Raw genomic sequence first — 16,247 nt, 5'->3', positions numbered from 1 at the left:
CCTCAGGCCCTCCCACATGCGCTGTGGTCTGACAACCTTGGCCTCCTTGCTATATTCATTGCCTTTACATTTGCTTTGTATCCGCCTGCAACGTTTCCCTCTCAGATAGGTACATGGTTTGTTCATACATTCCCTTCAGATTTCTGCTCAAATGTTCCCCTCAGTAAGTCCCTGCCCTCCTTGACCCCTCAGTGTGCTTTGCTTTTCACCGTGGCACTTGATATCATCTGGCATTTTATTCTCTCCATTACTAGGCTTTGTCTTTGCTCTTGTGTCTCGAACACTTGCAAGCATCCTTGAATATAGTAAGTGTACAGCACTAAATGCACTAATTTAAAAACTAATTCACTGAAGAGGAAACACAAGTGGGTAACAAACATTAATAATCTAGAAAGTTATCAGGAAAGTGCACATGAAAGCAACGGGATAATTTTGCCCAGATTAGCAAGAAATAAAAATACTGATAATAATATCACTGGCAAGAGTGGAAAAGTAAACTGGTAGTCTTTTGGGATGCAATCTACTACACAGATATTTCCATGAGACACAGGTAGGCACAGCAAAGATGAGGACCCCTGCAGCAGGGTTTATAATAGTGAACAATTGGAAGCAGGCTCAGTGCCTGTAAATAAGGACATTGTTAAATTATAGCACTCACACACTCTTTTAATAATAGGCAGCAAGTAAAATGAAGGACAGCTGTAAGTTCTACTGTGATTCCATTTGTATTTCACAAAACATAAGATTTGTGATTATATATTCCTAGAAAAACATCTAATTGCATACATTTCAAACTTTCATTCTATTGATCTCTAGTTCTTTTCTTATCTATTTCTTGAGCATGTAGTATGTATATGGAGTTGTCCCTATATGCTAGGAATAGAGCAGTGAGCAAAATAGAAAAAATGTGCCTGCCCTTATACAGCTGATGTCCTAGCAGGAAGAAACAGACCATGAACACTAAACAATCAGATACATTATAGTACTCTGAAGAAAAGTAAAACAGGGTGAACAAACCGTGGTCGACAAACTGCAGCTCATGAGCCACATGCGGCTCTTTGGCCCCTTGAGTGTGGCTCTTCCACAAAATACCACGGCCTGGGCGAGTCTATTTTGAAGAAGTGGCGTTAGAAGAAGTTTAAATTTAAAAAATTTTGCTCTCAAAAGAAATTTCAATCGTTGTACTGTTGATATTTGGCTCTGTTGACTAATGAGTTTGCTGACCACTGAGATAGGATGTACACAGTGGGCTGGGAGGGCTCTTGCTATGTTAAACTGTTGTCCGGTGGAGCTTTCTGCTCTAAATTTGCACTGTCCAATACTGTAAGCCATTAGCCTCATGTAATTGTTGAACACAGAGGAATGGGATTTTAAATTTTGTTTCATTTAAATAAATTTAAATTGCCACATATGCTGATTGCTTCCACATTGGTCAGTGCATTTGTATGGGATGGTCAGGGAAACCCTCACATGAAGCAGCATTGGAGCTCAGACCTGTATGACGTGAAGGAGCTAGCCACGTGTTCCCACAGGACCTTATCTGGTGTGGGTGGAGACCTGTACGGCTGGAGCAGAGCAGGCAAGGGTAAGAGTGGGAGGAAATGAAGCCAGAGAAACAGAAGGGGCCACCATAGAGAGCTTTCGTGGCTAGAATGAGACTGCTTATTCTCTGTGTGAGTTGGGACACCATTGCAAACCTTTGAGCAGACAAGGGAAGTGATCTGCATGTTTAAAGATTTGCTGGAACTGTTCTGATGATAAACCATGGGGGATAAGGCAGAAGCAGGAGAAAGTTAGGAGGCTCCAACTGTAACACAGACTGGGAGTGATAGTGAATTAGGGGGTAGTAATGGAAGTGTTGGGAGGTAGTCAGATGAATAGACAGTATTTACTGCTGGATCAGATAAGGGGCATAAGAGAAAGGGAGCTATCAAGAATGGACTTCAAGGGTTTTGGCTTGAGCAAATGAGACAGGGAGCACAGGGTAAGAGAACATTTGGGGAAGGAATTCAAGGGTTCTGTTTTGGGCAGGGTAACTTGGAGATGAATATGTGGGTCCTAGAGCACATTGTCTGAAACATTGCTGAAGGTAGAAATGACAAAACTGAAGCTGTCCTACTTTGGGTACATCACAAAAAAGCAGGGTTCTTTGGAAAAGATGATAATGCTGGGGGGAATAGCAGGAAAAGAGGAAGGCCAAATACAAGATGGACTGATTCCATAAAAGAAGGTATGAGTAACAGGAGCTGAGCAGGACTTTTGAGGACAGGGCATTGTGGATACTACTCATTCATAGGATTGCCAGGAGTCAGAGCCAACTCAATGGCATTAAAACGTAAGTTGGAGCCCGGCCAGTGTGGCTCAGGGGTTGAGCATCAATCTATTTACCAGGAGGTCACGGTTTGGTTCGATTCCCAGTCAGGGCACATGTCCCGGTTGCAAGCTTAATCTCCAGTGGCAGGAGGTAGCCAATCAATGATTCTCATCATTGACGTTTCCATCTCCCTCTCCCTTCCTCTCTGAAGTCAATATTTTTAAAAAGCATATTTTTTAAAAAAACACAAATTAGAGGTGCCCATAGTGAGTTATGCCAAAGTCCTGAAAATAAGTGATGTTAAACTGAGAACTGCAGACGGGGTTTCTTTCTGAAGAAGTGAGTACAAGAGAGCGTTCACAGATGGTATTGGGGTAGCCCTCTTCATGGCGGGGCAGGAACTATCAGCCTGTTCAGCAGGAAGATGTTACATGTCTTTAATTACATGCGGCTCTAAGATTGGCTAATTATTTCTTATTTTATTTACTCTGTAGAATGGCTCCTGAACGAGTAAGGTCCCTATCACGAGTTTGTATCCCACTTGTTACTCTGTCTGATTTTGAACCACTGGTGGAAGCTCTGCTCACCTACCATGGCCATGAACCTCAGGAAATGCTCTGGCCTGAGTTCTTCGATGCTGTGAATGAGGCCTTTTTGCTGTAAGTGATGTCTGTTTATCCTCTCACCCAACCTTGTTTTTCCTTTTCTTAAATTCTGCAGTATGTTGGAAATACAGTTTTCAGATGTTTAGGTCTCTTTATGTTCTTAAAATTATTAGGATCCCAGTGAGCTTTGTTAATATGTGGGTTATATCTATCAATATTTATATCATATTTGAAATTAAAAGAAAACTTAAAAATATTTTATTTCATTTAAAAATAACAAAAAATTGATTACATGTTAACACAAATAGCATATTTTTATTAAAAACAATGACCTTTTTGCTTAGCATAATACTCTCCAGGAGCAAACTAAGCCAGCCAGAGAAAGACAAATATCACACGATCTCACATATATGTGGAATCTAATGAAGAAAATAAACTGATAAACAAAACAGATCCAGAGACATTGAAACAGGCAACAGACTGACATATTTCAAAAGGGGGGTGGGATGGGAAGAGATTAAACAAAGAACTTTTATGCATATATGCAAAGCCCATGGACAAACAGTGCAGGGAAGGCCTGAGAGGGAGTGGCAGTGGGGTGGAGAAGGTCAAAGGGGGGAAAAAGAGGACATTTGTAATACTTCTATAATAATAAAAGCATAATATGCAAATTGACCCAACGGCCTAACAGTGGAATGTCTGACCGGACGACCTACCGGACGAAGCTGGAGCTGTGAGGGCCGAGGCAGCCAGGGCTGCGAAGGCCTACTCTTGCATGAATTTTGTGCATCGGGCCTCTAGTTCAATAATAAAGTTAAAAAACAACAATGACCTTTCCCAAGCAAAATGTTGTTTAACAAGAGTGGCATTGTTTACATTTTTGTACATCTCTTTTATTGTCTAACTTAAAAGAAGATAGCTAGGTTCTCATGTATGTTTCTGTATTCTGTCTGGTGTGATATGTTGTCTTGGTTGAAGTATATGAAGAAAATCTAGCCTCACACAGACATATAGTTGGAAAAGGCAGTATTTAATAGATATCTCAGAACACTGGATATTCTCCTTGGACCAAAATTTGAAAATGGTGTCATTGTTTTTAAGTTAGTTGTAATGTAGAATATAAAATTATATCAATGAGCTTTTTATACTGATTAAAAAACCTACTGGTGTTTTGCACTGTTAGTGGGTTTTTTGTCCAAGCAGGACATTGTAGCTCTGTTCATGGTTCATTGGGAAAATACTGGTTCGTTGTTATGCAGATGTCCCAAACATTTACATGTTTTGATGTACAGTATCAAAACTTACATTAATTAATTTCTGTCACCACTAGTCCCATCAGGAATGTCTTTAAGTATTGGGAAGCTGTCAAGCTCATGTTGACAAAAATAAATTTTCTAAGATTCTAATTTCTTTTTTATTGTTGACAGTATTCCCCCTTGTCCCCCTTCCTTTGTCCCCCTCCACTGAGCCCCTACATCACCCCAGGCCTTCACCACACTATTGTCTATGTCCATGGGCAGTGCATATAAGTTCTTTGCTTAATTTCCTCAAATTTATCATTGGCTACAAATACTGAAGTTGTTGTACTTGAAGTACTTAGTGTTCATTAATTTTTGAGAAAGATGTGCAAATACTCAAGTCTAAACAACCATTGTTTGTCTGCCAGCTATTCTTGGAAATTTCCATTTTAAAAAGGCTAGTCGATCTGGCAGCTCAAACACTTGTGCAGTGCTTTTCCTTTAGCAACCACCATTTTTTGTTATGTAACAAGTGCTTTATGCATACATTTTCTTATTGCAAAAGGACCACCACCTTCATGTCACTTAAGTACCATTTCTTCTTTGCGGTGAGAACATCTAAGTTCTACTCTCTTAGTGACTTTCAAGTGTTAGTTCAGTATCGTTACCTATAATCACCATGCTGTACTAGTACACTGCGTCCCCAGAACGTACTCATCTTACACATGGAAGTTTGTATACGCTTTGGCCAGCTCCTCCCCATTCTTCCAACCCCCAGTCCCTGGTAATCATCATTCTAGTCTGTTTCTATGAGTTCAGATTTTTTAGATTCCACATAGTGACATCATATAGTATTTGTGTTTCTCTGTCTGCCTTAATGCCCTCATAGGTCTATCCATGTTGCCACAAATGAGAGGATTTCCTTTCTTGAGGCTGAATAATATTTTATTGTGTATACATATACATGTATATAATATAGATATCACATCTTTTTTTATCCATTCATCCATTGATGGATACTTAGGTTGTTTCCATATCTTGACTATTGTGAAAAATGCTGCAATAAACGTGGGAGTTTAGGTATCTTTTTGATATCCTGTTTTCATTTCCTTATTGTATATGTATACTATATGCCCAGAAGTGTGATTTTTGGTTCATATGGTAGTTATATTAAAAAAATTTTTAAATATTATTTTTATTGATTTCAGAGAGGAAGGGAGAGAGAGATAGAAACTTGAATGATAAGAGAGAATCATTCATTGGCTGCCTCCTTCACGCCCCAACTGGGGATTGAGCTCACAACCCAGGCATGTGCCCTGACTGGGAATCGAACTATGATCTCCTCATTCATAGGTTGATGCCCAACCACTGAGCCATGCCGGTTGGGCTATTTTTAATTTTTGAGGAACCTCCATACTGTTTTCCATAGCAGCTGCACCAGTTTGCATTCCCAGTAACTGTGCACAAGGATTTGCTTTTCTCCATATTCTCACCTTCTCAGCATTTGTTAGTTCTTGTCTTTTTTATGATAGTCATCCAATAGTCATCAAATAGAAGTGAGATGATATCTCACTGTAGTTTGATTTGCATTTCTCAGATGATAAGTTATGTTTAGCACCTTTCATGTACCTGTTGGGCATTTATTTGCATGTCTCTCTGTAGAAAGGTCTATTCAGTTACTCTGCCCATTTTTAATCAGATTGTTTGTTTTCTATTGAGTTATATGAGTTCTCTATATATATTTTGGATATTAATTTGTTATCAGATATATGGTTTACAGATATTTTCTTTCATTCCTTAGGTTGCCTTTTATAGAAGCTTTTTGCTCTGCATACATTTTTTAGTTTGATTTAGTCCCACTTGTTTATTTTGGCTTTTGTTGCCTTTGTTTTTGGTGTCAAATCAAAAAAATCATTGCCAAGACCAATGTTAAGGAGCTTATCCTCTATATTTTCTTCTAGGAGTTTTATGGTTTCAGGTCTTATATTCTGTTCTTTAATCCATGTTGAGTTAATTTTAGGATTCTTTTTTTCTGTTTTTGTGAAAAATTGAGTTAGAATTTTTATTGGGATTGCATTGAATCTGTACATTGCTTTGAGGAGTATGGATATTTTAACAACATTAATTTTTCCAATTCATGAGCATGGAATGTCTTTCCATTTATTTGTGTCTTCATCAATTTCTTTCATCAGTGTCATAGTTTTCAGTGGGCAGATTGTTCACCTCCTAGATATTTTATTATTTTTTATGGAATTGCAAATGGAAATTTTTTCTTTATTTTTTTCAGATAGTTTATTGTTAATGTATAGAAACAAATTTTTTTTTGTCTCTTGATTTTATATCCTACAACTTTAATGAACTTGTTTATTATAACAGTTTTTGATGGATTCCTTAGGATTTTGTATATATAATATTCTGTCATCTAGAAATAGAGACAGTTTTACTTCTCCCTTTGAGAACTGAATGCCTTTTTTTTTCTCTTTCTAATATCTCCAGCCAGGTCTTCCAGTACTGTGATGAATGAAAGTAGTGAGAGTAAGCATCCGTCTTGTTCTTGATCTTTGAGGAAAAGCTTTCAGTTTTGAATCATTGAGTGTGATGTCAGCTGTCAGATATGGCCTTTATTATACTGAAGTACATTTCCTCTAGACCCACTTTGTTGAGAGTTTTTATCATGAATGGATGTTGAATTTTGTTCAGTGTTTTTTGCTGCATCTTTTGAAATGATATGACCTTTTTATTCTTAATTTTGTTTATGTGTATCACATTGATTCATTTGCAGAAGTTGAACCATCCTTGTATGCTAGGAATAAATCCTTCTTGGTCCTTAAATTAGGTTCCTGGACCCAGTGTGTGTGTGTAGGCTTCCTCACAACAAAAAGCAATTTTCAGACACCAACAGGGTGTCTAATAATTCAGCTCAATTTTGACACTATACACCTGGAGATTGCATCAAATTCCACAAGTAAATGTCTCAATCCTATAAGAGTGCCCTCCACTTCAGATGCTAATCACAAACCCAGTTTGTTATTTGTACTTCTGACCAACCAGCTATAAATTGGGGGTTCCGCTAACGCCCTATACCGCAGGATACCAATCACAGGTCCAGGTTATAACTTATACTTCTGACTGACAGGCTATAAATCAGAGGTTCCCACGACCCCTACTTGGTTTGATTAATTTGCTACAATGGCTCACAGTAAAATATTTTCTTCAGAGATTACCAATTTATTATAAAAGGATATGACTCAGGAATAGCCATGTGGAAGAGATGAATGGACAAAGGGTACAGAGCTTCCATGCACCTCTCCAGATGCCATTCTCCCCAAATCTCCACATGTCCACCAATCTGGGAGCAATCCTTTTGGATTTTCATTAATAGGTATAATTGATGAAATCCTTGGCCATTGGTGATTGCTTCAACCTCTGGCCTCTCTTCCCTCCTGGAGGTCAGGGGGATGGGACTGAAAGTTAGACCCTCTAGTCAGATGGTTGGTTCTCCTGGCAACCAGCCCCCACCTGTAGGTGAAATCCAAAACTCACCTCATTGACTTAACAAGAGAAACCTTGACAGCTCTCATCACTTGGAAAATTTCAAGGGTTTTAGAAGCTCTGGTCAGGGCCCCCACAGGTTCCTTGTCTGATCTATGTGTTACTTAGAAGTATATTATTGAATCTCCATGTCATTGGGATTTTCAAGTTTTCTTTCTGTTGCTCATTTCTAGTTAATTCTGTTGTGGTGTGAGAGAAGATTTTGTTTGATTTCTTTTCTTTCAAATTGATTAAGGTATGTTGAGTAGCCCAGAATGTGGTCTATTTTTGGTGAATGTTCCATGTGAAGCTTAAGGAGACTGTATATTCTGCTGTGGTTTGATGAAGCAATCTGTAGATGGCAGGTATATTCAGTTATATCTCAACTATGATAGTGGATTCATTTATTTGCCTTTGTGATTCCATTAGTTTTTTCCTCATATAATTTGACATTCTGTTGTTAAACATGCACAAGTTAAGGATTTTCATACCTTCTTTGAAAATTGACCCCTTTATCATTATTTAATGAGCTTCTTTATTGCTGATAAGTTTTCTTGCTTTGTTTAAAATTAATATCGCTACTTTTGCTTTTTTTTTATTAGTGTTAGCATGGTATATTTTTATCCATCCATTTATTTTAATCTATGTGTGTCTTTATATTTAACATGGGTTTCTTGTAGACGAGGTATAGTTGGATCTTGTTTTTTAATCTACTCTGTTAATCTCAGTCATTTAAAAATATTTTATTGATTGATTTTAGAGAGAGAGGGAAGGAGAGAGAGACATCAATTTATTGTTCCACTTATTTATACATTTATTGGTTGATTTTAGTTTGTGCCCTGACCAGGGACTGAACCTACAACCTTGGTGTATGGGGACGACACTCTAACCAACTGAGCTATATGGTCTGGGCAAAATACAACTTTTTATTTTGTCTTCAGGTAGTCCCTCTTTGATGTTCTTTATGTAGATCTGAGTTTCTGACCTATATTATTTTCCTTCTCTCTAAAGAATTTCTTTTGACATTTCTTGTAAGGCAAGGTCTACTAGCAACAAATACCCTCAATTTTGTTAGCCTCTGAAAAATCTTTATTTCTTCTTCACATTTGAAGAATAATTTTGCAGGGTACAGAATTCTACATGGTGCTTTTGCCCCCTTTCTTAGCACTTTAAATATTTCATTCTACTCTCTTCTTGCTTACATGGTCTGAGAAGTTGGAGGTAATTTATGTTTACCTCTGTATGTAAGCTTTTTTTCTTTTGGCTTCTTTCAGGATTTTTCTTTGTCTTTGATTTTTTTTGTTGTTATTGTAGTTTCAAAATGATATGCCTCGGTGTAGTGCTCTGGCATTATCCTGCTTGGTGTGCCATCAGCTTCCTGGAAGTGTGATTTGGTATTTGACGTTAATTTGGGAAAATTCTTGGTCATTGTTGTTTCAAATATTTCTTTTATTCCTTTCTCTTTCTTCTTCTGTTACACCCATTGCATGTATGTTACATCTTTTGTAGTTGTCCGCATTCCTTGACTATTCTGTTTTGGGGATTTTTTCAATCTTTGTTCTCTTTGCTTTTTGGTTTTCAGGATTTCCATTGATAAGTCCTGTAGTTCCGAGATTCTTTCCTCAGTCAAGCTACTAGTAAGCCCATCAGAGGCGTTCTTCATTCCTATACAGTGTTTTTTATCTGTAGTACTAGAGGCCCAGTGCATGATTGAATCATGCACGTGTAGGGTTCCCTGCACGTTTTCGCTTTCGATCGCGGGGGAGCTGGGTGCCTGTCTGCTGGTGCACCAGGATGGAGCGGACAGGCACCCAGCTCCCACGCTTTTGATGGTCCGCAGCGGGATGTGAGCTCGCTGCCCCAGAGGCCCCTTCTGTTCCGAAGCACAGCCTGTACCCTTGCCAATATGGGACCCCTCAAGGGATGTCCAACTGCCCTTTTAGGCCCAATCCCGATCGGGCCTAAACGGGCATTCGGACATCCCTCTCACAATCCAGGACTGCTGGCTCCCAACTGCTTGCCTGCCTGCCTTCCTGATTGCCCCTAACCGCTTCTGCCTGCCAGCCTGATCACCCCCTAACCACTCTGCTGCCAGCCTGTTTGCCCCCAACTTCCCTCCTCTGCTGGCCTGGTCACCCCTAACTGCCCTCTCCTGCAGGGTTGATCACTCTCCCTTGCAGGCCTGGTCCTTCTCAACTGCCCTCCCTTGCAGGCTGGGTGCCTCCCAACTGCCCTCTCCTGCTGGCCATCTTGTGGTGGCCATCTTGTGTCCACATGGGGGCAGGATCTTTGACCACATGGGGGCAGCTATATTGTGTGTTGCAGTGATGATCAATCTGCACATTACTCTTTTATTAGATAGGATAGAGGTCTGGTACAGGGGTGGGGGCCAGCTGGTTTGCCTTGAAGGGTGTCCCGGATCAGGTGGGGGTTCCCTTGGGGCATGGGGCGGCCTGAGCGAGGGGCCTGTGGTGGTTTGCAGGCCGGCCATGCCCCCTGGCAACCCAAGCGGAGGCCCTGGTATCTGGAATTTATTTTCCTTCTACAATTGAAACTTTGTAGCCTGGAGCAGAGCCAAGCCTGGGGCTCCCTCGGAGGCCGGCAGCCATTTCTGTTGGGGTTATAATTGAAACTTTGTTGCCTTAAGCAGGTGGGCCCGGCCAGGGTGTGCAGAAAGCTTTGCTTCCTCTGTTGCCGGCGGCAACCCTGGCCTGCTCTCTCAAGCTCCATTCTGCCGCCATTTGTTTGAATTTGTTTACCTTTTATAATTGAAACTTTGTAGCTTGAGTGGAGGCTTAGGCCTGGCAAGGGCAGGCGGAAAGCTTGGCTTCCTCTGTTACCTAGGAAACCTTGCTCTCTGTGGCTGTAGCCATCTTGGTTTGGGTTAATTTGCATGCTCGCTCTGATTGGATGGTGGGCGTGGCTTGTGGGCATGTCGGAGGTATGGTCAATTTGCATATTTGTCTATTATTAGGTAGGATGTGATATTTGTATACTCTACATAGTGATCACCACTATAAGTCTAGTTACTATCCATCACCAACATTTGATCATCTTTACCCATTTTACCTACCCCCAAACTCCTTCCCCTCTGGTAACCACCAATCTGTTCTCTCTATCTGTGTGTTGTTTTTGGTTTTTGTTTGTTCAGTTATTTTGTATTTTAGATTCCACATATAAGTGAAGTCATGGTATTTGTCTTTCTCTGTCTAACTTATTTCACTTAGCATAAGCCCTAAAAGTCCATCCATATTGTTGCAAATGGGAAGATTTTCTTCTGTTTTATGGATGAGTAGTATTCCATTGTGTGTGTGTGTGTATGTGTGTGTATCACATCTTCTTTATCAATTCATCCATGGGTGGACACTTAGGTTGTTTTCATATCTTGGCTATACTTCAGTGAACATAGTGGTGAATATATCTTTTCAAATTAGTTTATTTATATTTTTTAGATAATAATCCAGAAATGGAATAACTGGATCATATGGTAATTCTATTCTTAATTTTTTAGGACTCTCCATACTGCTTTCAACTCATAAAACTCAACAACAAAAAGACAAACAACCCAATTAAGAAATTGGTGCTCAGCCAATGTGGCTCAGTGTTTGAGAATAGCATTATGTTATAACTAGAGGCCCAATGCACAAAATTCGTACAAGGGGCTTGGCCCTTGCAGCTGCGGCAGCTTGCCTTGGCCCTTGCAGCTGTGGCTTTGTCTCTGAGACCAATGAACCAAGAGATCACTGGTTTGATTCCCAGTTAGGGCACCTGCCTGGGTTGCAGGCTTGATCCCCAGTAGGGGGCATGCAGGAGGCAGCCAATGGATAATGCTTCACTCTCATCGATGTTTCTATCTTTCTATCCCTCTCCCTTCCTCTCTCTCTAAAAATCAATAAAGGCAAAAAAATTTTTTTTAATTGGCAGGGGATCTGAATAGATATTTTTCCAAAGAAGGCATACAGATGGCCAATATGAAAAGCTGTTCAACACTACTAATTTTCAACAAAATGCCAAATTTCTAACCGAATTATTAAATTCTTTGAAATATCTTGTCAGTTTTCAGGCATGGTAAACATCCTTAAAGAATGTGGAAAATATATAAAATACTCCAAGTCCACAAAAGTAAACCTGGACAAATAGGAAGATACAGTGTTCTTGATCAGGTGCATAAAAAGCCTAAACATTATAAAGATACCAGTCCTCCCTCAGTTAATCTGCCATCTTGAGTGTGATAAAACGTACAACCATCCCCCTAAACCCCTGCCCCCTTAAGATGCTCCTTTCATCAAATACTCAATTTCTGTATGTAGTTGGGCTATTTTGTTCTTTTCTCTTCTGATTATTTGGCCTATTGCAGTGATGGCGAACCTTTGACACGCGTGTCAGCACTGACACGCGTAGCCATTTCTGATGACACGTGGCCGCTAAGGCGGCCGCATGCCGAGGATGAAACATTTGCTGCTCCTGAGGATGAAACATTTGCGAAATAATGTTTTTTCCTCTAAGTGACACACTACCCGAGTTATGCTCAGTTTTTTGGCGAAGTTTGACACACCAAGCTCAAAAGGTTGCCCATCACTGGCCTGTTGTGTATTCATGTACCAGTATACTTTGTTTTAGGGCTTGTTCCCACTCCTTCTTCAGGGAATTCTTGTTTTATCTTTCAAATAAACATTGAAACCAATTTATCTAGTTTTAGGAAAGACAGCTAATGCTCTTTCTGAGGAGGCTCATGTTAAATATATAGATTAACTAAATATGTAGAAGTCTAATAGAATTTATAAAGTATCTCAGTAGACTTTAAAAAATGTTTGGGGCATTTTTCATTCCTGAAGTTTTATTGTGTCTTTTGTTTTGTTTCTGGGCTGTCATAGCAGCTTTTCTTCCCGTCTTCAGGTTGGCTTTTATTATAGTGTTACATTTGGAAAGTGCTCAACCTCAGAACCGCCGTCCTCCTGTCAGTCGGAGGGTATTTGTCGTTTTTCATATCACTCTCAAAAATTGGAATGTATATTTTAATTTTGTTTTTTATGAAATGTTATAGTCCAGGAATTTGTTAAGGGGAGATTTAGAAAGAGAAAGAGAAAGTTAAATCATTTGATTTTTTAAAATAATCAGAACATAATTTTCATGATTAAAATGTAAAGTCTTTTTGTCTGACTACTCTAAACCTGTTAGAATTTACCCAGCAAGTCTGAATTTCCTGAGGAGTCTGAGCAGTCATCTTTGCTGTTTATGTAAGACATTGAGTAAAAATTCATTTGAAAAACCTGCCTGATATGATAGGTGTGATTCCCCTGCTTGTGCCCTCAATCATTTACCTGAGTACACACTGCAGGTTACCATGGTCTACCATAGCTTACATTTTCCACACTCCAAACAGTTTTTCAAAGTATTTACTTTCAAGTAAAGTGCTTTTTGCCTTTCACCTTTGCAGTTCTATTTCTGATGTATTTAGTAATGCATTTTATTGAAGAACTAGAGGCCTGATGCATGAAATTTGTGCAAGGGGCTCGGCCCTCGCAGCCCCAGCTGCCTGGGCCCTCGCAGCCCCTGCTGCCTCGCCCACTGGTCATTCTGGAAGGTTGTTCCGCTGTTTGATCTAATTAGCATATTAGCTCTTTATTATATAGGATATGATCTTAGCATCCAGTATTTCCAACCTTACTTTTTCATCAAGCATTGAATTAAAAGGAAGAGGGAGATTGGCCCTCCACTTCCTCTGTGAAACCCACAAAACTATTTTAGAAATTATTGGCGAGGAAGAGAGATGCTTAGAGAATAGCCACTCTTACTCTACCCACCATGCTCAGGTGGAAAGCAGAGGCAGCGGTTCCATGAGTAGGTCCGAACTCCTCGCTATTTATTTTACTTGTGATAACACATTTTCCCTCAGCAACTAATAAAAGTTATTCTGTTTGGAATTCCATACAGAACAGACTGTCCAGAAATGCTGGGTGGTCTTCAGCTTGTCCAACTCCTATGGCTTCAGCTCAGCAAGTCCCTAAGCAGTGGCGTAAGAGCTGGAGCCTCTCCATGGACACATGCCCGTAGATGGAGCATCCTGGCCACATGTTGACACAGGATGGCTGATTCAGTCACTCAGTAAATACCACCCCCACCCCCAACGCCTGTCTTCCCCTGACCCCTTGAGCAGTTCCCCAAATGTGCTGCGTGGTCATTTAGAAACCACATACTTTTTTGACTACTGTGCCTGCCCGGTATTTAGCCTTCCAACTGTTTCCCACAATACACCAGTGGAATTACATCTGTTTTACAATTGGCTGAGTGTCTTTGGCCTTGGCTTCTAAACACAGTCATGTCTTTTCAGAAACGGGCTGCCTGTATTCCTTTAAACAATAGATGCTTGCCCCTCTGTGTAGTTTATATAACCTAGAGGAATTTTTTACTTCTTGGCCTAAATGTCAAACCTAACTTTAGAGTCTCTCCCTGGGATTGCCATCAGACCATCTGCAGACAGCAGAGTGTGTAAAACCTTCCTGGGAGGGCTACTGAGGTCCTTCCTCAAGTCTGTGGAGTACAGGTAATTCCACAAGATATGTCCTAAAGCAAATCGACATCCATTGCTTCAAAAATATTGAGAAGTTTGGACTGGATAGAGTATTTTTTTCTATACGCTGGAATGAATGAGCCAATGAACAAATGAAAGAAGGAATGGGTGCATGGCTGACCAACCAACACACCTATGGGGTAACTGTGAGTGTTAAGTAGGGTGACTATGCAGTTGTGAACTGTGGAACATGAAACTTTTGAGAGTGAAACAGAGCGCCTTTTGTAATTATGGTGAGATGGCAGACATACACTTGCCCCAGGCACACTGGGATGCGTTTAAGTGGGTCCAATGCCTGAGATATGCTTAGCACAGTGCCTGGCACGCAGAGTAAACAGCCAATAACTGTTAACATTGTTGTTATTGACTTTGATAAAAAAATTGTTCTTTTTGATAATGTTTTACTAGCTTTCTTAAGCTTATATCTTTTCTTCCTAATGAAAATGTCACTGAACTAAGGCCAGGTGTAAGCTAAATTCCCACTGCTGAAAGAGCTAATAATACAGCCTCCAAAGATGCTTAAAAGAAAACAAAAGAAATTGCAAGAAAAGCCTGACCTTCAACCAGGCTTCTAGTTCTGTGTTTTTTCAGCTCAGATAAGAAAAATCAGGCTTTACATGTTGTCAAATAATATAGGTGAATGTCTAAGTGAAGAAAGGCTAGTGTAATTTCAAAAATAGAAAGTTAGCAAAGTAACTGAAACCCCCATTTCTATTTATTCATTTACTAGAGGCCTGGTGCACAAAATTGTGCACTTGCCGGGGGCAGGGAGGACTCCCTCAGCCTGGCCTGTGCCCTCCTGCAGTCCAGGAGCCCTTAGGGGATATCTGACTGCCACTGAGGCAGGAGAGGCTCCTGCCACCGCCACTGAGCTTGCCAGCTGTGAGCCCGGCTTCTGGCTGAGCAGCGTTCCCCCTGTGGGAGCGCACTGACCACCAGGGGGCAGCTTCTGCATTGAGCTTCTGCCCCCTGGTGGTCAGTGCATGTCATAGCAACCGGTCGGTCCGTCGTTTGGTCAATTTGCATATTAGCCTTTTATTATATAGGATTGAGACTTCCTGACTTTTTAAAAATCTTAATAAGACATAGTCATAAAATTAGTCATTGCAAAGTTTACTTTTCAAGTAAAAACCTGCTGATATTGATTGTAAGAGACATTCCAGTATGTTTGGGCTTAGACATAGCCTTCACTTGGTGTTGCTGCTCTTTGCTTCGAGAAGTGACTTTTCTGCAGGTTTAAATGACAATGATGGCACAGTTTCCTCAGTTTAATATACAAGGGTGAGCAAAAGTAGGTGTATAGCTGTACATATGGAGAAATATATAATAGAAAAATAAATGAGAATAAATGTTAGCGTACTCATGACTGCAAACCTACTTTTGCCCTCCCTTGTACATGCTCCATCAGGTTTTAATGGACGTATACCTTTGAGATATGATAGCAAATATTATTCCCAGTTCCTTGGAATTAAGTAGTTCTCCAGAGAAGCTGGTCTCAATTTGCGTGGGCTTCCCTGGCAGATGAGGTGGTCCTTGAACTCTCTGGTTTAGAAAAGTGAAGAACTACAGGTGTTTGTCTCGTCTGAGGAGGCCCTTCCCCTCCCCGCCTCTCGGACAGCTTTGGAACACATTCCCACAGAAGGCACACTCTCATCAGGAACCTTTCTTACAAAGATCGGATCCCACATTTTAGTTTTTTATTGTAGCTATAAAAAACACTAGGTGACAAAATTAGCTGGACCGATTCCTTTACCTACTATCTCCTGTTGCACAGGATGGGACCAATGATTGCCTCACGAAGTTGAGTATTTCAGGGAAACAAAGTACAGTTTTCTTTTTCTTTTTTTAAAAAATGTATATTTATTTCAGAGAGGAAGGGAGAGGGAAAGAGAGATAGAAACATCAGTGATGAGAGAAAATCATTGATTGGCTGCCTTCTGCACGCTCCACACTAGGGATCAAGCCCATAATCCAAACATGTGCCTCAA

General features: G+C 40.3%; 1 protein-coding gene across 4 annotated transcripts in view; it reads left to right on the top strand.

Annotated features, from left to right (window-relative positions):
* The window catches only part of FANCC (FA complementation group C), a 175,844-nt gene that overhangs the window by 121,702 nt on the left and 37,895 nt on the right, over positions 1-16,247 (top strand). For all 4 annotated transcript variants that reach the window (XM_054727385.1, XM_054727386.1, XM_054727384.1 and 1 more), the window contains exon 7: positions 2,809-2,973. In XM_054727385.1, coding sequence (XP_054583360.1) covers positions 2,809-2,973 — 165 coding nt within the window. The remainder of the gene's footprint in view (positions 1-2,808; positions 2,974-16,247) is intronic.

This window comes from Eptesicus fuscus, chromosome 15 (genome assembly GCF_027574615.1).
Source record: "Eptesicus fuscus isolate TK198812 chromosome 15, DD_ASM_mEF_20220401, whole genome shotgun sequence".
Lineage (NCBI taxonomy): Eukaryota > Metazoa > Chordata > Mammalia > Chiroptera > Vespertilionidae > Eptesicus > Eptesicus fuscus.
Note: the sequence above shows the minus strand (reverse complement) of the source record. Positions and strands in the feature narration are given on the sequence as shown.